The sequence below is a fragment of the Takifugu flavidus genome, chromosome 4, assembly GCF_003711565.1.
Source record: "Takifugu flavidus isolate HTHZ2018 chromosome 4, ASM371156v2, whole genome shotgun sequence".
NCBI classification, from domain to species: Eukaryota; Metazoa; Chordata; class Actinopteri; order Tetraodontiformes; family Tetraodontidae; genus Takifugu; species Takifugu flavidus.
The window spans coordinates 8,928,582-8,952,699 of NC_079523.1; the positions used below are offsets into that span (position 1 = coordinate 8,928,582).

The 24,118-nt window shown below is 43.3% G+C and overlaps 6 protein-coding genes and 1 long non-coding RNA gene across 11 annotated transcripts in view; 4 read left to right on the forward strand and 3 right to left on the reverse strand.

Moving 5' to 3' along the window:
* Positions 1-1,282: 1,282 nt before the first annotated feature.
* si:ch73-361p23.3 (tumor necrosis factor receptor superfamily member 4) lies at positions 1,283-3,655 on the forward strand. Its single transcript, XM_057030169.1, has 7 exons — positions 1,283-1,474; positions 1,618-1,728; positions 2,200-2,334; positions 2,412-2,478; positions 2,563-2,792; positions 2,874-2,975; positions 3,214-3,655. Exons 1-7 carry the CDS (start codon positions 1,396-1,398, stop codon positions 3,297-3,299), a joined length of 810 nt encoding a protein of 269 aa, XP_056886149.1. The 5' UTR covers positions 1,283-1,395; the 3' UTR covers positions 3,300-3,655.
* On the reverse strand, positions 1,912-2,763 carry LOC130524234 (uncharacterized). The gene is made up of 2 exons (XR_008950092.1): positions 2,632-2,763; positions 1,912-2,556 (listed from the first exon to the last, which is right to left on the reverse strand). It is a non-coding gene; the product is annotated as an uncharacterized LOC130524234 (long non-coding RNA).
* A 1,174-nt stretch (positions 3,656-4,829) lies between the features above and the next one.
* Positions 4,830-7,707, forward strand: tnfrsf18 (tumor necrosis factor receptor superfamily, member 18). Its single transcript, XM_057030171.1, has 5 exons — positions 4,830-5,158; positions 5,431-5,556; positions 5,687-5,830; positions 6,469-6,570; positions 7,011-7,707. The coding sequence occupies exons 1-5, from the start codon at positions 5,032-5,034 to the stop codon at positions 7,160-7,162; spliced, it is 651 nt and encodes a 216-aa protein (XP_056886151.1). The 5' UTR covers positions 4,830-5,031; the 3' UTR covers positions 7,163-7,707.
* Positions 7,708-7,845: 138 nt separating this feature from the next.
* On the forward strand, positions 7,846-11,429 carry arl8ba (ADP-ribosylation factor-like 8Ba). Its single transcript, XM_057030173.1, has 7 exons — positions 7,846-8,083; positions 9,383-9,463; positions 9,587-9,660; positions 9,747-9,840; positions 9,973-10,040; positions 10,245-10,315; positions 10,622-11,429. The coding sequence occupies exons 1-7, from the start codon at positions 7,961-7,963 to the stop codon at positions 10,669-10,671; spliced, it is 561 nt and encodes a 186-aa protein (XP_056886153.1). The 5' UTR covers positions 7,846-7,960; the 3' UTR covers positions 10,672-11,429.
* An 812-nt stretch (positions 11,430-12,241) lies between these two features.
* Positions 12,242-18,152, forward strand: edem1 (ER degradation enhancer, mannosidase alpha-like 1). 2 transcript variants are annotated; one of them, XM_057030158.1, is made up of 12 exons: positions 12,242-12,859; positions 13,347-13,419; positions 14,007-14,110; positions 14,257-14,428; positions 14,508-14,691; positions 14,757-14,931; positions 15,219-15,339; positions 15,423-15,593; positions 15,672-15,745; positions 15,830-15,926; positions 16,289-16,489; positions 16,559-18,152. In XM_057030158.1, the coding sequence occupies exons 1-12, from the start codon at positions 12,390-12,392 to the stop codon at positions 16,646-16,648; spliced, it is 1,932 nt and encodes a 643-aa protein (XP_056886138.1). In that variant the 5' UTR covers positions 12,242-12,389; the 3' UTR covers positions 16,649-18,152. The 2 variants fall into 2 exon arrangements, with proteins under 2 accessions (XP_056886138.1, XP_056886139.1); XM_057030159.1 differs by having other exon boundaries at positions 12,244-12,859; positions 16,289-16,474.
* A 44-nt stretch (positions 18,153-18,196) lies between these two features.
* On the reverse strand, positions 18,197-21,630 carry gnat1 (guanine nucleotide binding protein (G protein), alpha transducing activity polypeptide 1). The gene is made up of 9 exons (XM_057030163.1): positions 21,072-21,630; positions 20,290-20,332; positions 20,059-20,200; positions 19,818-19,975; positions 19,615-19,743; positions 19,395-19,524; positions 19,142-19,295; positions 18,867-19,063; positions 18,197-18,798 (listed from the first exon to the last, which is right to left on the reverse strand). Exons 1-8 carry the CDS (start codon positions 21,175-21,177, stop codon positions 18,873-18,875), a joined length of 1,053 nt encoding a protein of 350 aa, XP_056886143.1. The 5' UTR covers positions 21,178-21,630; the 3' UTR covers positions 18,197-18,798; positions 18,867-18,872.
* Positions 21,631-22,015: 385 nt separating this feature from the next.
* Positions 22,016-24,118, reverse strand: part of sema3fa (sema domain, immunoglobulin domain (Ig), short basic domain, secreted, (semaphorin) 3Fa) — a 36,431-nt gene continuing 34,328 nt past the window's right edge. For all 4 annotated transcript variants that reach the window (XM_057030151.1, XM_057030148.1, XM_057030149.1 and 1 more), the window contains one exon: positions 22,016-24,113. In XM_057030151.1, coding sequence (XP_056886131.1) covers positions 23,685-24,113 — 429 coding nt within the window. In that variant the 3' untranslated portion in view covers positions 22,016-23,684. The remainder of the gene's footprint in view (positions 24,114-24,118) is intronic.

Genomic DNA, 24,118 nt, shown 5'->3' on the forward strand with positions numbered 1-24,118 from the left:
ATTATACATTACAGTATACAAAAGGAAAATAAATGAATAGATAATTCTATATAAAACAGTATTCCAGTAGGATAGGATAGATTTATTTCTCTTGAATAAGGTTTGTTAGTCTACCAATTAACGATGGTTAAAAGACGAAAGGATAGTTTATTCATCGTCCAGATCACCCAAAAAGGAATAACATTATTTGTAATGTGACAATGGATTAGGTACTACAAGAAGCTTGTTAATCTCTTAAAGCCTTTATCTAAGTCCACTTTAACTATATTTCAACTATATTTAAATGGGGAAAACTGTTGGACTTCCCAAAAGTACCCACAGGTATTCTTGTTAAAAATCTTGCAGATATCAGAAAAAATGGAAGTTAATTAATTGTTCCATGGGGTTTCCAGAGTCTCGTGCCCACTATTATCATTGAAACTGATTATTCATTCTTTCAGTGTTTCTTTTAATCAGATTAGAATAAATTCTTTCTAGGTAAAAAACCCAGTGTACAAACAGTTTCTATACGGTGTTAAAAAAAGACGGCGATGCATCTGTTGTTTTGTCGATGGATCGTTTTGACTCATCCATAGAGGTGGTATCAGTGTTTCAGTTAAATGATCATGTGCAACTGTATGGATTGCATCCAGTTAGTGGTTGACTGGGTGATAGAGTTCAAATAGATTTTGCTGTGATTTACTCCTGCTTGTGTGTTTTGTTTTCTTACTGTGATTGCTGAGGTCAGGTGACCATAGTTTGCATCTCATTTAGACTCTCCTGTGGCTCCTCGCAATTAAAAATATTTAAATATTGCTGTTTCTAGCTTTATTATCTTTTCGCTGCACAGCATCTCTAAAGTAGTGTGTTTCTTTGCTAAATTCCAACCAACACTGCATTAACGGAAACCACACAGAAAACAGGTTGCGTTTGAAACCAAATGCTTATAATCTGAAAAAATAATGTGTTTTGTAAAGTGTTTAACCCCATTTGTTGATATCACAGCAGACATTGGTGTGATGCACTGTTGGACCTTCTGTAAATCCTTCAATTTCCTATTAATAAGTCATATAAAAATCAGAACAGAAGGTGTTCAACATATTTAGATCTCAGGTCAGTGTAGCGTCCATGCCCAGAGGCAACCTTCAATCTTAACATGACTTAATTATGCAAACAGTTTAATCTGGATTACTAAATGCATTTTGAAGGGCCTAACTGGAGCGCGTGCTTCTTTGACTCATCCTCCACATGCGTGAGATTGAGCCCTTCTCCTGAGGCTTAACATTAAGGGGGTGCCACCCCCACATCCCAGTTACTACATTATAAAGATCTTCTAGTGAAGCGGCACTTCTCATTCTACATGCGCTCACGTTCAGGAAGTACCATCCGTCTAAACGAAAAACGGAAACTTCCACCATGTTTCTTCTGAAATTACCTCTATTTATATTGACTCTTTATGGACTGATTCTTAATTCAGCTGCCAGTTGCCCAAAAGGTAAAGTCTTACTTTCAATTTTTCCTTGAATAGCTGAAATACTGTTGCCTGCCTGATGTCATTTGATTGTCATGTTTTCCTCATGAGCCTTATTTGCTCTTGTGATCATCAGAATAAACCTTTGATTGTTTCAATAATTGAAGGTCAAAGAGTCTTAAGAAAAAATCAAGGCTGTGAGGACTGCAAAAATGGATTTTTTCAGGAAACAGTAAATTATTCCCAATCCTGCAAGGTGTGTACGAAATGTGACAAAGGTAAGGCCTGAAGCACTTTGCTCCATCTTTATTTTTATGGATGTAAATTTCCTCCTTTCACCTGGCTGATGTGTTCACTGTCACGTCGTTAAATCCGACACGGTAGTTTTAGAAAGAATTCAGCCAACTGTTTTAACTTTGTTGGTGTTTTAAAGTTTTGGCCTTGAAATAGATGAATAGATGTTTGGAAATGCAGTTTAAATTTATTGTATATTTCTTTGGTGTATCTTGCATCGTATCTTACAGGGAACAAGTTAAAGCAAATTAAAGTGACATAAAGGATTCAGTGAAGGTGGAATATATAAGTGCATATATAACTTTAGACAAATTGTTCATTGATATCAAATTTTCCCACACTCCTTAGTGACACATTCCACTGTATTCAGAGGAGTTGCATTTGCCAAATGTTCAAATTCAGCATCCTGTTTCAAACATGTAAAATGTGTGAATGAACCCCCTCTTTTGTGGCAGAATCTGGGAGTGATGTTGTACGGCCGTGCACAACGACATCAAACACCATTTGTAAATGCCGGAAAGGGTTTGTTCCAAGCGACAATGATTTCTCCACGTGTCAATGCAAGGCTGGATTTGGTAAAAAGTCTGGAGGTAAAGTCTGATCACAGGATACTGAACGCTGTCGATTTGTTTGTTTGTTTGAATGATGTTTTGTCTTTGCCTGCCAGAATGCACGGAATGTGAAGACAAACATTTCAGTAAATCTATCAATTCCCCCTGCCAGAAGCACAAGGAGTACGTCCGTCCTTCATGATTTTAGAAAAGCGCTGCGCGGTGTCCCCGGTTCCCAACATCTCTGTTAACTTTCTTCCCCTGCAGATGCAAATATGGAGTCAATATTACTGGAACCAAGACCTCAGATGTTATCTGCAACAATGTGAAACACACCGATGCAAATGCACCACCCACACCAGGTAGAGCAGTTTCCCCTGACCAACTGCGGGACAGAGTTCCGAAGCTGTTAACCACCGCCGCCACCACCATGACGACCCCCAGGCGAATCCCACACTCCGACACTTCCTCCCCTTCAAGGACAACCGACCCCATTGGTAAAGCCCTGCCGCCCCCGTCCGCACACCCATAAAAACAGCAAAATAAGCATCAAATAACTGCAGGTCTTCGCCGTCCAGGTTTCCTCGTCACCTTCGCAACGGTTGGACTGCTGATGTTGACCGCCGTGATCATCAAGTTATACATCATCTTTTACTTGGAAAAGCACGAATCGGGACAAAGTATGTCGCAACATTAAAAAGAGATTCGTTGAAAATGTGAAACTTTTCTAGATAGCAGGAGGTTTTATTACAAGAAGATACAGCCGTCAGAAACGTAGCAAGCACGAGCCAGCATTTGTCTCCTGCTGATGTTTGGTTTTAAACATCAGCAGGAGACCTTTTTCTTCGCCAGCATCTGAGGCTGAAGGTTATTCTAGCACGCATTAATGATAGTTACATTTGTCCCGTTCGTTCGCAGAACACGAGTCGACGTGCGGGAGACCGGTCGAGGAAATTGGAGGCGGCAGTGAGGTCTGTCTGAAACTGACTCTAGAAGAAAACTGAGATGGATTCATCCAGATACGCTGCGAACATTGAGACCGCCCAGTAATCAGAGGATTTTCCGCCTGATCTTATATGTCGCGTGTCTTGATTGTCATCTGTTTACTTCTGTAGACGTGCTGTTCATTTTTAAGGTATACTAATGATGCAATGTGGATGGACAGGACCTTTTTCTGTGAAAAAACCTTGTTTCATAGAGTCACAGTAGATGTGAGAAAACATTTCCTGAATTTCTCTCCGTTTTAATGTTTCCGTTTCAACAGTGTCATGTCCATGAAATGAGAAAAATAAAAGCATATTTTAGTGTTGTGCAGGCTGTGGGAACTTCCCCTCGTGGGATTAAAGGTGTCTCTATCGTATTGGTTTTCTTGTTTTCGTGCACCTGATTAGAGATGTTCCACGACGTCATTGCGGTGAGATGCATCATGAAAGTGTGCTCCAGATAGTTGATTTTATGACCTGCACCGAGATCAGAGGAAATGGGCATGTGCTGCATTTGGGCTCAGTGGAAACAGCCCAAACAACAAAAAACAAAAAAACAACCTGGAATAAAGCAGGGAGACACAATGATGTGACAAAGAGGATCAAAAGTCTGTTACTGCGAAATATTAGGGAAGTGGAAGCAGAACAAGGCTGAGGGGAAAGCTGAGGTGCTTGGATTGTGTCTTCGTGGACGACCCCTTTTGTTGCTGTGGGTGATTAATGTGCTGTTTTGCGTAACATCCTTGGTTTGTTTTCATTTAAAATGCGAAGAGGAGCCCCACAGAGAGGTGGTTACAGTGTTCTAAAATTCAAAAACGGTAGTAAAGTGGAACTCATGGTAATATACAGCGAGCTTGTATGTGTGCTCTTAGTGGAAACAAGCCCTGAGAGGATTTCAGGAAGGATGTTTTTAGACATTTTCGTCACAGTAAAACTGAGTAAGCATGCTCAAAGACTGGAAACAGATTCTCTGCACAGTTCCAGGAAGTCAGTTTCAACTGCTTTCTGCGAATAAAGCATGGGCTGTTCTAAGAGCAAGAAAAAGGGGCAAAGATTGCAGAACTGGTAAATGTCAGGCTATTGTCATATTATTGATCGGCACACAGCCGCGGAATTCCCCTTTAATGTGCTGTAACATACAATGGTTTAGTGACGCTGTAGTTTCTACACCAGGTTTTTTTTTTTTTTCAAATATCATCGGCGGTGCTTTATGGGCGCTGGAGTTTTTAAATGCCGGGATTTAACCTTTGCTGTGATGACTTTAAAATGTAAATGTATACAGGCGAAGGAGCCCACCAACAGACCGACGTCCTCGAGGAAATTTACACGTGCAAATGTTGCAACGTTGTGGGGGTGAAGCCTCACAACCACAAGGTTGTACGTTACGCCTGGGACCCCCTTTTCTCCACCCGCCCCACATCTTCGGGGGGGGGGGGGGGGTTGGAGAAAAGAGGGTCCCGGGGGGGGGGGGGGGGGGAGAAAAGAGGGTCCCGGGGGGGGGGGGGGTGGTGGCAATAAACAGATAAATAAACAAATTAAGCAGGCCCACAAGTGCACCGTCGCACACAGAATTATCAGCAATATCAAGAGATGAGAGACACTTCCGAAGGAGAGACACATGAGGCAGCGAGCCTAGAAACTCAAATGTCAAAGTGGTCTTCCACTTCCTGAAACAGGCTGACTTGCGTCTGAGACTGACGTCAGCCAACAAGCCCGATAAATCCGTGAGCGGATCACCGGCGCGCCAGTCAGAATGGATCCTCTGTGTTTCCCACTGGTGGTCTTGTGTTTATTTCGCCTTTGGACTGTAACATATGCGATAGACTGTGGGGAGGGACAGTTTGAAGGACAGGAACGATGCTGCGACATGTGCCCCCCGGGTAAGACAGCAAAATGTATTTGTAATATTATAAATATAACATTATATATAAACTAGGAAGAAACTTGAAATGTATATTCATCCTGTTTACAAGTTGTTCCTACTTTAAATGTAACTCTATGTTGTATATTCATGTCATTCGGGCCAAATTGTTCATTGTAATGATTTTATTATTTTCCTGTTTTGGCTCCCTGAGGCCAAATTCCAGAATTGAATTGAATATTTGAAGAGATGTATTGACAACCATTTATTTGATTTGATGTTTTTCTATAGGACAATATGTGAAAGACTTCTGCACAAAGGATCAGCAGACTGTTTGCAGCCCGTGTGAGGAAGGTTACTTCTCCAGCCAATACAGCCCCTTCGACAGATGTGACGTTTGCCAGCTGTGCCAACAAAGTAAGACCAAAAGCCCCTTTAAGACGCTTCCTCGCACTGATGTCACAAAATGCCCGTGGCCCAGATCGTGCACATTAAGGATGCATGTGATGCATGCACACTTGTGGTTTGAATCCTTATCTGTCCACAGACTATACCCAGAAATGCACACCGACGACAGACGCGGTGTGTTCCTGTCTGCCCGGTTTCCTGTGCTCCAACAGTCTGTGCTCTCACTGCCAGGAGGACAAGGACAGCGTGGGAGGGACACCCAAGGTCAGTCCCACACAGACAGGTAGGCATCTGTCCGCCCATCCATCTGTCTGTCCATCTGTCTGTCCATCTATCTGTCATCCATTTATCTGTCCATCCACCTGTCTGTCCATCTATCTGTCATCCATCTATCTGTCCATCTATCTGTCATCCATTTATCTGTCCATCCACCTGTCTGTCCATCTATCTGTCCATCCATCTATCTGTCCATCTATCTGTCCATCCATCTATCTGTCCATCTATCTGTCCATCCATCTATCTGTCATCCATCTATCTGTCCATCTATCTGTCCATCCATCTATCTGTCCATCTATCTGTCATCCATCTATCTGTCCATCTATCTGTCCATCCATCTATCTGTCATCTATCTGTCATCCATCTATCTGTCCATCTATCTGTCCATCTATCTGTCATCTATCTATCTATCTATCTATCTATCTATCTATCTATCTATCTATCTATCTATCTATCTATCTATCTATCTATCTATCTATCTATCTATCTATCTATCTATCTATCTATCTGTGTGTGTGTGTGTGTGTGTGTGTGTGTGTGTGTGTGTGTGTGTGTGTGTGTCCCCGTCCGTCCGTCCGTCCAGGGACCAACCCTAACCCCGATGGGCATCAGGTCATAACAGCTCTGATTGTCGTGTCATTTCAGACTTGGTCTCTGTGATCCTCTCAATCAGCTTCCTTTTGCTCTCTGTGGTCCTCCTCTTACTTCTGGCTACGTCCTGCCTGAGGAAACTGAGGAGGCTATCTCGTAAGTGAGCCGGTTTCATCAGGCTCCATCCTTGATTGGGGCTAATTTACCAGTCGTTTAGCATTAGAGTTTAATACTCGGTCTCTTTGTTGATGTGTTGCACTGGGTGATCCACTGCTGATCTACTGATGAGTGGATAGTTTTTTGTGTGCAAACATGTTTGCTTTATTAAAAAGGTTCCTCCATTAACCTGTGTGGGCTGAAGGAGATGGGATAAATGATGAATAATGAAATCAACACACTGGTTAACAAATAACTGTAGCAAATGTAAATAAAAGTAATGAAATGTGGATATGAAGATGATAATTAAAACCACAGAGAACTGTAAAATATAACAATGGTAGAGACCTTAAATAAATGAAATATGACACAACAGCAAGCTGCTCATACTGCTCCTGTTTTTAAAATATTTCGTTATTTTAATTGCGTTGCTCTTTCAGGTGACACTAATGCTACTGCTGACAATCTAGCTATCACTGCCAAAACGGCTGACTTCCAGCTGTCCCAGGAGGAGAGCGGGCTTTCGCTCATCATCCAAGATGTGTCCAAGGACAACGAGTATGTGGTCCAGTTCAACCTAGACAAAGTTTGATTCACAAAGCTGTGATGAGAAAAAACAAACAAAGTCACGGGAGTTCTGTGAATTTATTGAAAGGCTCATACACTATCAGGACATGAGCGAGGTATGTGACTCTTGTATGCTACACAAAGCCATACAGTATCTATATACTGGATGCTCAATTGCAACTCTAAAGTGTCAAATTCTGATGAACAGAACGTTTCAATTGAATGTCCATTGTTTCATACCTCATGTGGCATCATAGCTGGTTTCAGAAAGACACGTACTGATCTCTGCACAGTGTAGCAGTGGTGGTACAAGCCCTGGAGTTTCCTGCACATAAGAATAAATGTTAACTGCAAATGTATGTTTTTCATCACTCAAAAAGCTACAAAACATTTTTGGTGATTGGAGAAGACCTTAGTCAGTGACTTGTGACTGGCATAAAACTATATGTATTTCTTCTTTTAACAACATACTCTGGTTCAGCAGTTTGTTAGGTATATTTTTGTATCGTTTGTAATACATTTCCTGACTGTACAGTTTGTAAAAGAAATGCATTAAATATGTTGATCATCTTTTCCTTTTTAATTTCTGACTAAAGGTTTTTTAAGAGCTAAATAAATAAATAAATAAATAAATAAATAAATAAATAAATAAAGGTTGTTTGATGACCAATGCATTGGCTGTATTTCCGCCATGTGGCCGCAGGGGGCGCTGTCGGCGGTCATGTGACAGCGGGTCCTGCTCCGCTTCCTGCCTGGAAAACGCCACATCTGACTGGGAGTAAGATAAAAACAGCAACAGGGGAGTGTGAGCACCGGACTAAAGATGCTGGCACTAATAAACCGGATTTTGGACTGGTTCAGGGCTCTGTTTTGGAAAGAAGAGATGGAACTGACACTGGTCGGCCTCCAGTACTCGGGAAAAACAACATTTGTTAACGTCATCGCTGTAAGTCTTTAGCTGCTAACTTAGCAACAGTGCTAAGGCTGTGCAGCTACCATTTAGGCTAATAACGGGATGACAGGTACCACCCAAGGGGATAGGGCAACGCTGTCTGGTTCTCGAAAAAAAAGTGCATTATAATATTATTTTGGACCAAATGCATTCAGAAATAAATAAAGCTGGAACTGATTGAGGTTAGTTCAAGCTCAGCCTCAAAGCAGCCTCATTTCAGCTGTGTGTCATCTAAAGTGCTCCCAAAGTGTGCAGCCTGTTTAAACCACGAACAGGTCAGTCTGACAGTCTCTTTGGTGCACATGACACCCTTGCAATAGGCTCAGTAATCTAACAAAAAATGTAAAAATAAATAAGAAAATTCACCTGTCATTCAGGAGGAATCATCACAGATCATTTAATGAAAGATTTCTCCTGCGGCCTGCGGTGTGCAGGGACAAACACACATCTCATACTGGTCACTGGTTTAGTCTTAAAGTGGTGCTGGTAAGAAGAGGAAGAGGAAGAGACGGTGAGCACTGGTTAGCCCATGTTAGTGGCAGCTTAACACGCAGCCCCTTGAGTAGTATATAATCATTACGTTGAAAAGATGACATTAAAAACTCAGGACTTGCAAACTTTGCTTTAAGTGATCTTGGACGCGTGGTCAGCAATGATCAGAACCATGCTCTGTCACATGCTCACATTTTCTGTGCATTTCAATGTTTTTAATGTGTGTGTCAGGGAAAAGGGGTTAGGTTTAACTTCGGATTTGAGGAAGCTGTGCTAGCATGACCCAGATTTGCAGACTCAGATCGAGTTGCAGGTAACGAGAATGCTGCATGTTGATTTTGCTTTTTGAAGAAGAAGCAAACAAACAGGTAGAAATAGCTCTGGTGTTTTTGATGGAAATAGAGGAGAGTAGAAGAACAAGCGAGTGGTTGATGGGATTGTAGTGTGGTGGTTCCTCCTCTCTCAGTCATGAGACTGCTGAACTCATTTTTACTGAGCCTAATCAGGTGACCAGAGCAAGTCATATGCTGTGTAAAGTGTGTCCAGCTTACATGCTTGAAATAGAGGAGGGGGATTGCTTTGGTATTTTAACTTAAGTGCATGGATTATTATTTTCATGAATACCCTTTGAAATCATTTCTGGCTTCTTTATATTATCTTTTTTTTCCAAAGAAAAAACTGATACTGATACCACACAGAGATACAGAAACTTGAGTGAATTTGTCCCTAATTATGCTGATATTTCCAGTCAAACATGACGCTGGTTTAAAAGAAATCGTTCACTTTTGGCTCTGCTTTCAGTCGGGGCATTTCAGCGAAGACATGATCCCCACGGTCGGATTCAATATGAGGAAGGTTACGAAAGGAAATGTCACCATCAAGGTATTATTCCTGTTGCCGGTTGTGAAATGAATCCAGAATGTTGCTCTGTAAAGGGCAGTAACACAAATGTTACTAAAATTTGTCGTGAAAATCATTTTGTTGTGCTTTTTTTTTAAACATCAGATCTGGGATATCGGAGGGCAGCCGAGGTTCAGGAGCATGTGGGAGCGCTACTGTCGGGGAGTGAACGCAATCGTGTGAGCATTCTAGTTTCAATCAAATCAGCTGCACATGAAATGCATTCCATTTACAGCAAACGCGTGCACGTCGTTGCTCATTTCAGTTATATGGTGGATGCAGCAGATCAGGAGAAAGTGGAGGCATCTAGAAACGAGCTTCATAACTTACTAGACAAACCACAGTTGCAAGGAATTCCCGTAAGTGTTGATCCACAGCTGTTTGTGTGAGTGTGTTTTGTGTGATTACTGCAGTGGTTAAGCAGAACCTCTGCATGAGTTGCAGGAAAAGTTGTTTGCTGCAATTTCAGGTTTCTTTTCCTTTGTGTTGAGGTTTTGGTTCTCGGTAACAAGAGGGATCTCCCCACTGCTATAGATGAAAAGCAGCTCATTGAGAAAATGTAAGTGAATAAACATAAAAGGTTCACTTTTGTGTTGGGATTAGTCTAATAGGAGATGTGATAATTCAAAATCTTTAAAATTAAGGTTCCTTTTTAAAAAAAAATGACATGCTCACATTTTCTTTGTAATAGGAGATGTGCTAATTTGATTTAAGCTGCATGTTGTCCTGAGTGTATCATCATCTGTTCTTTTTCCCTTTAAAGGAATCTTGCTGCCATTCAGGACAGAGAGGTTTGCTGCTACTCAATTTCCTGCAAAGAAAAGGACAACATTGGTGAGCTGCAGTTCAAACCCTTTGCATTGTCTCATATTAACTCAAGGGTGGATGTTTTTTAACCTACTTTTTCTCCTTATTCAACGTTAAGTGTTGAATAAGAGAAACTACACACTCGCACACACAGTGTCACAATACCAAGATGTATCCTGTCAACTATGAGTGACAATGAGATGCCAAAACTACTATAATTTAATTCTGGCAGCCTTAATGCAATATAATCTTGGTTGGTGCGTGCATAGCTTGCAAACTGAAAATGTCTGGATCTTTCTGAGAGGACTGAATGTAACTCTTCCCCTTCCCCAGATATCACACTTCAGTGGCTCATCCAGCACTCAAAATCCAGGAGAAGTTGAAAATTCTGGTCCAGCTGTTTTGCAATGTAACCTCTTGCCCTGCCTCCATCATTCTGTGATGATGTACAGACTCCAGCCTGTGCTCGATACTGCACTGTCCATTATGTTGTTGTTTTTTTGTTTTTTTTTACACTGTGTCTGTTAGCCCCTGTTAGCACATTACTAAAGCAATTCTAATACAGATATTCTGGAATGCAAGTGGCATCAGATTCAAAAAGCCTTTTCTTTTGACTCTTGGCGTTCGTCACCTGATCACGCTAAACAGTTTAACGCCACTGAAGTCAGGCCTCTGATAAAGAAATCATGCTCCTCATATTGATGGTGCGGACGCGAAGACATCCTAATTCCTCTTAAACTCTTGTGACTGTCATCTTTGGTTGGTCTGGCCATCTTTAAATGCCACCTTCATCGTGTTAGGAAATTGAGCATTTATTCAATTCAGCTGAAGCCGTTCTGTGAAACTATCAAGCACGTCTGATTTTTGCTGATGTGAGATGTGTGTATATGAAAATGATTCTATTTAAAAGGACTGAATGTAGTAAGACTGTACAGGATTGTGGGATTTACGCGGGCTCATGTTGAGACGGAGCCTCAGTGGAACAATGAATTTTTGCTGAGTTGAGGCTGATTGTGGCAGAATTGAAAGTGCCTTGTGCAACGTGTCTCTCAACTCTGAAAGCAGTTGACAAGGTGTAGGAGAAAAGAAACCCACCGCGTCAATATACTCAGTAATTAAAAAGGCATGCTTTTTAATTTGATTAAGTCTCTTTTTTTCTTACACGTGCTCATAGAAAGGAGTTGAGTTATGTTGCTACAGTTGTTGTTGAGGCTTTAAAGCTTCTTTTCTACACAGAAAACACAAGAGTACATCTACAAAAATATTTGTGGGTCCCTCCTTTGCTTGTTTTGTACCACTTTTGCTTGAGTTCACATTTTGAAGATTTGAACACCTCATCATCAAAAGCGGGCCAAAATTTGATGGCTCAGTTATCTGCTGCCTGAAAAGTATGCATGAATAAGGCCATAGAGCCTTTAATTATACAACATTTTACTAATTAAATGTACACGAAAATTAAGAGATATTTAGGTAAATGGAGGAAATTATGTATTATTATTATTAAGCGGTAGGCAGTTTTTAAAAAAACTACGTGTTAACTTAAACTGTCATTTTTAATAATGCACTTAATCTCGCAAATGAATTATGGCATTTTAAAAAAAAAATACCGCACATATTTTCACAATAACGCAGTGCACCAGTTACATGCGACTAAAATAAATACAACTTTGCGGAGTTCTAATTGATATTCAAATTAAGATTTATGTTTAGGCCGCAACCTTTGTTATTTTAAATGTGAGGTGCAAAAAAAAAAAACATGGTTTCGTTTTAAAATCCATTCTCGTCTGTCGAGTTTCCTCTTGTGTCTCTTTTCTATTGGTACTCTAATGAAAGAAATGACACGTCAGTAGTGTAACCTGCAGAGCGAAGGCGCCTCCACCAATCAGAGGACGAATAAGGTTCAATCGTCGGTGACGACACTGAGAATCAACCAATCACAGCACAGAATGTTAGGGGTGCGCGTCTGTTGACAGGAAGTGGAGTAAAGCGGAATCATTACGCCGTCTTCTCCGTTCGTTAAGTTTGACACCAGCTAGTTTCGTCCGCTTTTCTCAGGTATGTGGACTTAAAGTATGCGTTTTAAAGTCGAGGCGGAACAAAGATGCAATGGAGGTCAGTAGTAGTTGGTCTGGTCGTACTGAGAGTGTCCCTCAGCTGTGTCCTGTGGCTAGCCTTCGGGCTCGGTCCCAACGTTAGCTCGGGCTTTAACTTTCCCCTCAGTTTCAGTTTGCACAAACTAGACTTACTCTTCAGTGAAACAAAAGAGACCGACCCGAGGGGGAACTCTTGGTCCGGTCGAATACACGGTCAGAAATATGAAGAGACGACGACCACCTGCTCGGAGTTCGCAGAGGAGTCCGACAAGCGCTCCTACTTGAATTTCTTCGACGGCCACAAGGACGAGTATGCCCGCAGATACAGCTCGTTCCCGGACGCGCTGAAAGCTAAGATGAAGGACATGGCTAAAGAGATGTTCTACTTCGGATATGACAATTACATGAGACATGCCTTCCCTGCGGACGAGCTGAATCCCATTGAGTGTAACGGGAGGGGCCCAGACGTGCTAAACCCGTGAGTCACTGACTGAGCTGGCAGGTACCTGCTGGGCACCAGGTCATTTCCATCCGCACTGTCGTCTCAACACTGATATTTGCATTTAGCTGCACTGCTGCAGCCGCTTCTGCTGCCGTCTGCCTGTGGTTCAAACCCGCAGCAACACTGCTGACGTGTTATGTTTGGGGGTCCCACCTTATAAACGAAATGAATGAAAATGTGCCCTTTTTAAAAGAGGTATAAAACCCAATCACGCACTGAAGTTGCAGCTACGCTACAATTAGAATAAATACAAGAGGAACAATGTCACTAAACTCATTGGTGCACGATTCATAAAAGTATAATGTCATATTTAATAGCAATATTTGTAATGTATCATACTTGGGTAATGGGGAGAATTCATAATACATGTTTGTTTTTCCAAATCCAACAGAATTTCGCTTGTGAGCTCTTGATAATGTGTCATTTGTCCTCCACTGAGTCATTTTCATTTATTTCCTTTCAGGTCAAATATCAACATAAATGATGTCTTGGGGAACTATTCCCTTACACTGATTGACACTTTAGACACCCTATTGGTAAAGTATAACCGCCCAACGTCTCTGCATGTTCCAACACTGTAAGATTCCATCCTAGTGCTTATTATAGATGCTAGAGGGACAGAAATAGTAATTTTGTGAACCATTTACATTGTGTTTCATCACTGACAATAAATATTAAGTAGTTTAGTATTTGTTGTGCTTTTCTACTCAACCCTAAATATATCCTTTAATATGAGTGTTAAAAATAACATCCTGTCCATCCATGATCCCAGAGTGGTTCTGGATAAAGAAATGAACTCCTTAATGGGAACATTCTTTTTAAGCATCGTAGTTGTAGCCTGTAGTGATAATGAGAACATCGGAGTAAAATAAGTGTAATTACTATCAGCAGGAGGGTCCCCCTACATGAGCCTGGTCCTGCTCAAGGTTTCTTCCTGTTAAAGGGGAGTTTTTCCTTGCCACTGTTGCTTGTCTGGGGTCAGGCCCTGGGATTCTGGAAAGCGCCTTGAAACAATTTTGATTGTATAAGACGCTATATAAATAAAGATTGATTGATTGATACTAACACTTCCTACTAAGCTGGTTTTGGTATCCTTTAATCCTCTCTCCCTCTCTCTACGTAGGTGCTGGGAAATGTGACGGAATTCCAGAGAGCTGTCAAGCTGGTTATAGATAATGTATCTTTTGATAAGGACTCAACTGTGCAGGTTTTTGAGGCAAACATCAGGTTCTTATTCTCTTATTGTTTTCAGTCTCATACCACAAAAATAAATAAATTCACCAGTTATCTGAGCGATGATATATAAACCAAGGTCCCGTCGGCCTCCTTTTTTTCGAGATCTGCTTTCACGCTGACTACTTTTCTCTCCGAAGGATATTGGGAGGTCTGATCTCTACTCACATTCTCCTGACGGACACAAAACATCCTTTTGGCAATGTGGGCTTTGAGGGGTACGATAATGAGCTGCTCCACTTGGCTCATGACCTGGCTGTCCGCTTACTGCCTGCGTTTGAGAACACAAGCACAGGCATTCCTTACCCGAGGGTGAGTGACGCTATTGTGCAAAAGTTTCAGTTTGACTGTGAATGTGTCTCTGAGCTTTTTCCTGCACATTTGTCTCCAGGTGAACCTAAAGACTGGAGTTCCTCCTGACAGCATCAATGAGACGTGCACGGCCGGCGCTGGGTCCCTGCTGGTGGAGTTTGGGATTTTGAGCCGCTTGATTGGAGACTCCACATTCGAATGGGTCGCCAGGAGAGCTGTCAAAGCACTTTGGAGCCTGAGGAACAATGAAACTGGTCTGCTAGGTATGTATAAAGCATGGGGGAAAATGGTTCCAGAAATGTATTTATTGTGTCTTAATATTTTTTAGGGAATGTGGTCAATATACAGACAGGCCAGTGGGTTGGCAAGCAGAGTGGTCTGGGAGCTGGAATGGACTCTTTCTATGAGTACCTGCTCAAATCATACATCCTTTTTGGTGAAAAAGAGGACCACAAGATGTTCCAGACTGCCTACGAGAGCATTCAGAACCACATGAGAAGAGGGTGAGTCGCACTGCAGCTTTTGCGAGCTTAAGCAGACGACGTAACGCGTCGCCCAGACGACAGCGTCACACAGTTCCTCTCGAAACACGGACTCATCATAACCAGTTTATGAGACACTGTCTGGGGAAACCTAAATAAAAATAAAACAAGTAGATGCTTTCTGCATTTCTTGGATGTTTTTCCTCCTAAGCTTCCACTCATGAGTTAATGCCTCTCTAGTTGTGTGAGGGCTCTGAGATATTACGTAACGGTGTGTGTGTGTGTGTGTGTTTGCTGTGTTTTCTCAGGAGAGAGTCATGTAATGCAGGCCAGGGTGACCCACCTCTGTATGTCAATGTGAACATGTGCAGCGGGGAGATAATAAACACCTGGATCGACTCCCTCCAGGCCTTCTTTCCAGGACTACAGGTTTGTTTTAGAACTAATTTAACCAGGTGATGGTTGTGATGGTGCAGGACGCATCTGAAAGGCGATTCCCTCCTGTGCACTAGGTGCTGTATGGTGATGTAGATAATGCCATTTGTCTACATGCCTTCTACTATGCCATTTGGAAGCGCTTTGGAGCTTTGCCAGAGAGATACAACTGGCAGCTGCAGGCTCCTGATGTGCTCTTCTACCCATTAAGACCAGAGCTGGTAGAGTCCACCTACCTGCTGTACCAGGTAACTGTCCTGACCTGTCAGGACGCCGCAGCAGCTTGTCAACTCTTATTGGACTGACCTCATTTTGTGTTTCTACAGGCGACCAAAAACCCTTTTTATCTGCATGTTGGGATGGATATTCTCCAGAGCCTTGAAAAAAATGCCAAAGTCAGGTGGGAATTATCTGCGTTCCTCGATGGACGATGACCAAACACGCTTTGACGTGTGTGTTTCAAAGTGTGTTGTCACCTGTTCAGGTGTGGGTATGCCACTCTTCACCACGTCGTAGAGAAATCCAAAGAGGATCGCATGGAGAGCTTCTTCCTCAGCGAGACATGCAAATACCTCTACCTGGTACGATACGCTCGTCACCCGCATCCACAGTGATCAGTTTAATGCAAAGTTCATGCAAATGCTTGTATGTGCCTGGGTTAACTGCTGTGGATTATTAATCTAACTCGCAACGATACATATTTATGATGCTTTCAGCCTCATGATATAAAAATGAAGCCCTCTGGGGTGACAGAAATGACCTTGGAGGAAACTGTTGCAGGCTTGGCTTTGGTCACTGGTTTCAGAATTCAATTAATACCTCACCTCAAGACTTTAGCATCCGCTAATATAATAGCAATTAGCCCTTTATCTGACATAATAATTACTCTGGTGATGATGTCTAACATTGTTGTGCAATCACACATGTCTTTCTCTAATTGCAGCTGTTTGATGAGGACAACCCGCTACACAGGTCCGATAACAAGTACATCTTTACAACAGAGGGCCACGTTGTGCCTATAGACAAACGTTTTAGGGAGAAAGAGTGGAACAAGTTGTTTTCTTATGAAAATGGAGTGCTGCCAGAAGGAACACAAAGCCGAAGTCCGCCAGCCAGCAATATCAGCAACGTAGGACCCTGCCAGGTTCACTGTCGTAGCATTATTCTCCTCAAAAATGCGACTGTGGCTCATTACTGGCGTCTGTTTTGGCAGTGCAACAGGATCCCGGAAGAGCAGCGCTACGCACTCCCACTGAAAAGCATCTACATGAAGCAGATCGACCACATGGTGGGTCTTTTCTGAGCGAGGGGTCAATAGCAGCACTCCTCAGGGGCGGACGCGGGCGAAAAATTGCAGACGCTCAGGGCCGAGCCTGCTAAACGAAACAAAAAGGCAAAACCTGGACACCCGGCGCGATCGCAGGCCGCGGGGAAAACGACTCCAGGGAACACGCAGAATCACAAGGCGAGTCTTGCGAGCGGGTTGTGTGCGTTTGAAAGTGCGCGGTTCCACCCGGGCTGTGAACCGTGACGCTGCTTTGAGAAGTGCCATCTAACCATGTGTGAAAGACTTCATCCACTTTGTCTGTTCAGGGTGATTCGTGCCTCCTATCATTCACACACACGTGTTTTTAAAACAGAAGGGCTGCACTTTAACAGGTCACCACAACAGGAAGTGCCTTCAGTTTCTCCCTGATTTTCCATAAACTGCATATGGATCCTGCGCATCATCTCTGACGGACTCATTCCACATGTTTGTACACTTTCACACTTAAAAGGAAATCTTCCATTTTAGACACAATGTAAAAAGCCATAAATGCATTTTTTTTAAAGAAAAGGTTTTGAGAGTTAGTGCAGTTTATAATTGTTTACACTAGGTTGAAAATGTTATTTGCTATTCTCTTAATTGCACATAATTATACTTTAAGTGTAAAATGTGTTGAGATCTCAGGGTTCAAAGGACAAACAAAAGTGAATGAGTGCTTTTATTGTAATTAAAGTTTACTGAAATCCTGTTGCCTACAGTGTCCAAAGAAGGTTTTTGGTCTTTTATACTAAAAAAGGTTGGTTATCTGAGGTTTAATAACACCTGAAGTTGGACTGGGACTAGTTGTTGTGGCGCCACACCTCACCACGTGTGACAGCTGAGTGTTATATTTTCTACACTAGGTGATATTTCAGCAAACAGCATGACTTGATTACAACCATTCCTCTTTTTATCGACGTCCTTAAGCAAAACTCATCAGTGTGTTTGGTGAACTATCCTGAATGAACCGAACGCATCAAAGCGAATTGCTCTTGAATAGATCTGCTTGTTGGGGGTGGGGGGGGGAATGGTTTCTGCTTGATCCATGTTGTCCAAAGACCAAAAAAATCCTATCACACTTTTTTGTAAACCACTTGTAGACACGTATGAGATGTCGCTCAGATTTATCTGGAGCCTGTTCGATCAGCCTTTGTGTTGTCCAACTGCTGGCAGTTGCAAGACATTAAATGTCCCGGCATAGAAAAGATTATTCCATGATAAAAGGTCATTAGAGTCTTGGAAAAAAGCCGGTTGTATTTCCCCAAAACTAATGATTATTTCTCTAAGTGGTTATAATAATAATAATTTTATAATCAGATATTGATGGTTTTCTGTCAGGAGAAAATGTTACCAGGATGTATGGCATGGCAATAATGGCTACGCTTCTCTTTAATAATCACCAACGTTCTGATGTTAAGCCCGATTGAACATGTTACGAATTGTTAAATCCGAAATAATTCTGTGAATTCTGTGACGAATAAATGATTACGATGAACAAGGAGTCGCTGTGGTGGTTTAATTTCTGAAATCATGAACGAACACATGTCTTTTTCTACAGAAGCTTTAATAGTGTTGGTAAACGGTCACTTCCATCCCTCACGGGGCGGTTTACATTGCATCCGTCACTCGACATTGTCATACATCCACTTGATGCCGCAGCACGCACAAAACACTGTAATTATATACATTTGCCCTTTACAACTATTGCAAACCAGCGTAAATATTTGTTCCCTCTTTATTGCTCCCGGCTGCTCTGCAGAGCGTCTGTATTTAACAGCCGTTTCTAGAGAGAATTAGACCCTAAACCTAAGAGTCGAAGTGCAACTGCAGGTTTGGAGAGGCCCTCTTCCCCAGATGTTTGACCTTGTGGAGGCGCTTAAGCTCAACATCTAAGGAATGTCAGCGTTTCTCAGCTACAGACTCTCTTTGAAAGTTGAGTTTGAGACCAAAGTGAACTAAAATTAAACTCTGGCTTCTGCAAGCGGGCTTCTGCTCTCTGTGGGCCCAAAGTCTTTGGACAAAGCTACGAAGTACGTTGAAAGAAAGAATTTTAACTTTAGTTTTCTCGTTCACCATCAGGGGCGCCACCACCATCAATCCAACATTTGGGTGGGTGGGGGATGGGGGTTGTGGATTGTGACGTCATCCTGTGGGGTAAAGTAAAGTCAGGCGCTGTTCTGACATTGTCATGGCGACAGTGCGAACGTGGACTCACCCACTCTTAGAAGAGACCGCAGTCTTTGAGGTTCTCTTTGATGATGATGTCGGTCACGGCATCAAACACGAACTTGACGTTTTCTGTGTCTGTGGCGCAGGTCATGTGGGAGTAGATCTCCTTGATGTCTCGGCGCAGGTTCAGGTCCAAGAACTGTAATTTGATGTAGTTTCCGGCGTCCTCGTAAGTGTTGGGGCCTGGAGGAGATCATTGCAAAGAGGCGTTGAAATGGCCGTTAAACGCGCTGCGCTCTGCGGCCGCGAGGGCGACCTCACCGTCGTATTCGGGGAAGCACATGTTGAGGTGGGCTTTCTTGATTTTCTCCACGAACACGTCCTTCTTGTTGAGGAAGAGTACAATGGAGGTGGCGGCGAAGTAGCGGTGGTTGCAGATGCTGTTGAACAAGTGCAGACTTTCGTGCATCCGGTTCTGAGCGAGATCAGAAGGGTTTTTTTGGGGTGCGGGTGTGTGTGTCAATAAATCAACCAAAAAAGGCCAAGGTGGAGTGAATTCCAACCGGTTCCCTACCACTTCGTCGTCCTCCACCAGCACCATGTCGTAGGCGCTCAGAGCGGCGATGAAGATGATGCAGGTCACACCCTCGAAACAGTGGATCCACTTCTTCCTCTCTGACCTCTGGCCACCTACATCAAACATTCTGCAGGGAAACAGTTGTTTCATTGTTTCGATTGTAGCACATAACCCCCCCCCCCCCCCCCCCCGATGATTCGATGCACTCCCGGTTCACCTGAAGTTGAGGTCTTTAAAGGAAAACTGGGTCTCAATGATGCCGGTGGTCTTTACCCTGGATCGCAACACGTCCTGCTCAGTGGGCACGTAGCCGGGCTGGATCAGCCGCTCCAGGTCATTCAGGTAACTGTGGAGGGGAGCAATGCCGATATTTATGGTGATCTGAAGGACGGCGAGAACTTGTGATGGGTCATCTCTCACTATCCAGCGGAGTCATTGAGTTGGTACTCGGAGGCCCTGTCGAAGCACGCCTGGATGCCCGAGTCCTTCCACAGGCGCAGGATGATGTCTGACAGCTCTTTAGGCATGGTGCCCTCCTCGATGGTGTCTGCAAGATGCATGAGCTTCCTGGCGTCGTCCTGTAGGAACGTGTCATAAACCTGTTAGAAAAGCATTTAACACTGAAGACAGCCAGAGGGGGGTGTTTTTAAGCCGCCTCCACCTGCTGGTCAGCGTGGCCGAAGCCGATGTTCATCGTGCTCATGGCCTTGACGATGGCCATCATGGACTGCAGCGTGTTGCTGTAGATGATGGTGATGAACTCCAAGCATTCCTCAAGCGAGTAACCATCTTGGTGGATAATTCTGGAAGAGGGAAACACGTTATTAATAGTTCATTTGCAGCCCATAAGGATGACATTAGACTTTGCTGGGGGCTGGTTAAGTGATCTTACTTCATCTGTTTGACAATAGTGCTCTTTCCAGATTCTCCAGCACCTTCATGAAAGAGGACAAATTCAGTTCATGTCATTGCAATGAGCATTCAAAATGCAGTCTTTTATTAAAGTAATAAATAAAGACCCGGGCTTAACAGGTGAACTCTTAATCTTGTTCTGAGTCAGGGGGAAAATCTCCAGGTAAATGACCTAAATAGTAATAATAAGATGTCAAAACTGAGTCTGACAGACATCCAGACATTATCCTCCAAAGTGATTTTTATTACAAGATTGTTGGACCTCAACATTTTTGTTTTCAAAATCAATAAAAGCCATAAGAGAAACGGCTCCTCATCTCCCTGGATGGGCTGCCCCAGCAGCAGAAGCTGCGTGGGAGGGTGTCTTTGTCCTTCAGCATTATTCCTTTGTGTTTTAGGATTAGGGACGGATTGATGGGATTATCAAAGTGTCTCAGCACTTCAGTCACACAGGTTATTCAGGTTATTCACACAGCTAACCTTTAGTTACTTCAGAACAATCCAAATGCTGCACATTTGATCATGGGAATCTACAGATATGTCATTTAGTTTTGACCCCATCCGGGAATAAAGTTGAGCCAATAAGATCATTTCTAACTTTAAAGCTATAAAATAAGTTCCATGAAACGTTAACACAAACTTTTGACATGAGCCTGAATAATGAACCAGACAATGAGGCTAACTTCCCTGGATGAGGCCCCTCAGATGTGTGTAACCATGGTGATGCCGTTTCCTTCTAATGATCTAACTTCTTTTTGTTACCCAGCAGCAGCAGCTTGACAGTCCTGGCATCCTTATCGGCGTCCTCCTTCAGCTTCTTCTCCAGCTCTCTGGAGCGTTTTTCCTCTGCGCTCGCTCCAGCCCCCATCCTGCCTCTCCTGGGTTCGGGCCCTTCTGCTCAAAAGCCAAGCGTCAGTGGGGGGGCAAAAGAAAATGGATGCGGGTCCTACAGGTGGTCGCTGTCGTTTCCAAACGGTGCCGTCAGCTGTGCAGCTGATTATCACCCGCTTACAGAAAACACTGGGCAGTGTTTGAGTCTTTTCCTGTCTTAGGGGGGGATTTGGGGCATCCCCTACCCGCCTGACCCAAAGGAGCCAATGGAGCGCAAGGACAGGCCAAGGGTGAAAGGTGTGAGGAGAAGCAGACACACACCAGAGGAGTGATCCAACCTTTAGGGGGGACTTTGCTGTGCTCAGCGGAAGATGGACATCGGCTCAACTGCTAATCTATCCGCGCCGCTCTGAGCTAGCTTTAAGAGATGAGGGAGCGTTTGAGCGGAGCGCCGTCCACTCGGGAGGACTCCAGTGTGTTTCTGGGAAAGGTTCCAGGCTTTTGGCCGAAACTGTAAACTCACCCAGTAACCAGAGCAGAAGTCTGGCTGAAAAACACAAACAGAACCCACCGCCGAGCCCGTAGGGAGAGCTGTGAAACACTTAAAGAGCTTTGGGTTCTCACCTGACAGATCTCATTGACCCCAATCTCAAACTGGTTATGGATCCTAATCTTCTCGCTTCCAATGACATGCATGCATGCATGTGAAATGTGTGTGTGTGGGTGTGTGTGAGAGAGAGAACCTCATCCTGTCCCCGCAGCGTTTATTTGCATTTGTTTCCACTGCTATAAGTAAAGTTCATGTTTCAGAGCTCTTGAATTTATTCTGTTCTAGTGGGGCTTGGTTAGTTTTAAATAACCAGGAAAGAAAACTCTTGTTATTATAAAATATAGAGCTTTAATTTATTAGTCAGCAACAATGATGGGGAAGAAATGGATGGTAATTTTTTTTTTTTTTTTTTACAAATCATTGCAATAACATAAACTGTGCTTTATATCATACATATACTGTATCATCATGACCTACATTTTGCCAGATGGACAAAATAAATGAACGCCTTTGAAATATATTCAACAACAAAAAAAAAAGCTGTCAATGTTTTCAGAAAAAAGGAGAGAACGAATAGAGGCGTGACCTTTGCTGACCTTTTACATTTGTCAGTCGTAAAACAAATAGAGTTTTAGAGCACGTCTTTCTCACACATGTAGCATTTCAATATTGAAAAGAAAAAAAAGACACAAACTGACATCCACAGACAAATACCGTATAAATACACTGTACATGCCATGCAAAAGTCACCTTCTGAAGAGTCCAGCACTTATCTCTCTTCAGGTCTGGTGATTTTAGTGGTTGTAACTTTATTTTAAAAGAAGTTAATGAGTAGAAATGGTTTTAGTCTGTGGTGCATGTGACTGCAGGATGGCACCGCGCTGGACGGACACAAAAAATTAAAAAACAAGGAGAAAAAAAACAAAAGGAGCTGCGTTCATGTAGCACCAATGTGGTCACAGCAAATCAGCGCGTAATGTTCACTGCGGTGATTTAAGATGTGATTAGTGGACATTCGCGAGACGTTCTTTTGCTGTGGAGATGCAGGAATTCAAATTCCCAAAACACGCCGGTCTGAGCTTTAAGCTCCGCCTCCACGTGTTGAAACACTGTATTGCAAATGGTACGGAACAAATGTGGCGTGTTCACAGCCAGAATACCAGTTTGGCAACAGAAGGTGCTTTGTCTTAATAGTTTATATTTGTCACAAACGGTCACAGACTCACATTTAGCTGCCTAATGGAAACTCTTTTCTCTGGCGAGAAAAGACAAAGGCAATGTTGTTGTTTTTTTTATTCTTTTCCAGATTTTGTGTGAAAAAGACAAAAGACAAAAAAAAACAAAACCCAGCTTATCACAGATCACGTAAGGATGCGACACTAAAATGTGGTATTCACGAAACACTTGGGAGCGCGTTGGAAGAATTCTGTAGTCGCTACCGGCACGTTGCCATAGCAACAGTCTGTGAGCATTTCCTGTCATCCTTACGCAGTATGTCCCGAGAAATGCACTGGTCAGCCTGGCGGTAAAAACAGTCTGAGCTCTGGTGATCCAGGCCCGAGACGCGAGCTCGGTCCAGCTTCGACCCGGCCCGCAGTCATGTGACCCAACATGCTCGCGCTCCTCTGTGGATGCTCCCAGCGTCCTGGGCTACTGTCGCTGGTTCTTAAAAACACCAAACATAAAGATCCTCTCAACATAATTCCACATCGTAATAAACACTAACAATAATATTATAAGAACGACAATATTTTCACAGGTTTATCTATTCACAAAAGAACAGCTTTTCTACATTGGTACAAAGAATTACTTTTTACAGCCTACAATAAATATTGTGTTGTTTCCCCACCCCCCCCCCCAATGGGTACAGACGAACTGCGGTGTTTATTTGCGGTATCAGTCGCGTTTCTGAACTGGAGTCACTGAGCCTTGCAGTGTGTAGGAGTGGACAGGCAGAGTCGTGGGAGGTTGTTTTGGTGCGTGATTCCAGTCCCTCATGTCTCGGCCGGAGTCGTCTCCTCGTCGTGATGCCGACGGTTGCGCGGCTTCTTCTGCTCTTTCAGCTCCTTCAGGCTTTTGGCCTTGCCGTCGCCGAGGCCGCCCTCGCCGAGCTGCCAGTAATCCTGGCAGTACTGGTTGATCAAGCCCATTTCCGGCTGGCTTAAGATGGTGAGCAGGTCCTTGTATTGACCAGCGTTTGGAGTCCAGGGGCTGGACTGCAGGGGGGGCAGAGCCGGGCTGCCGGTCTCCACCAGCACGTTGTTGACCGTGCGACTGGAGAGGACCACCAGCTGGAGTTTGACGAGCGTGTGTTTGAAGTTTTTCTCGGTGGACGTGCACTGGTAGATGCCGCCATCAGACGGCTGCAGCGAGCGGATGAGCAGACCGTGTTCTGTCTTCAGGACGCGGCCCTCGGAGCGGATCTAGG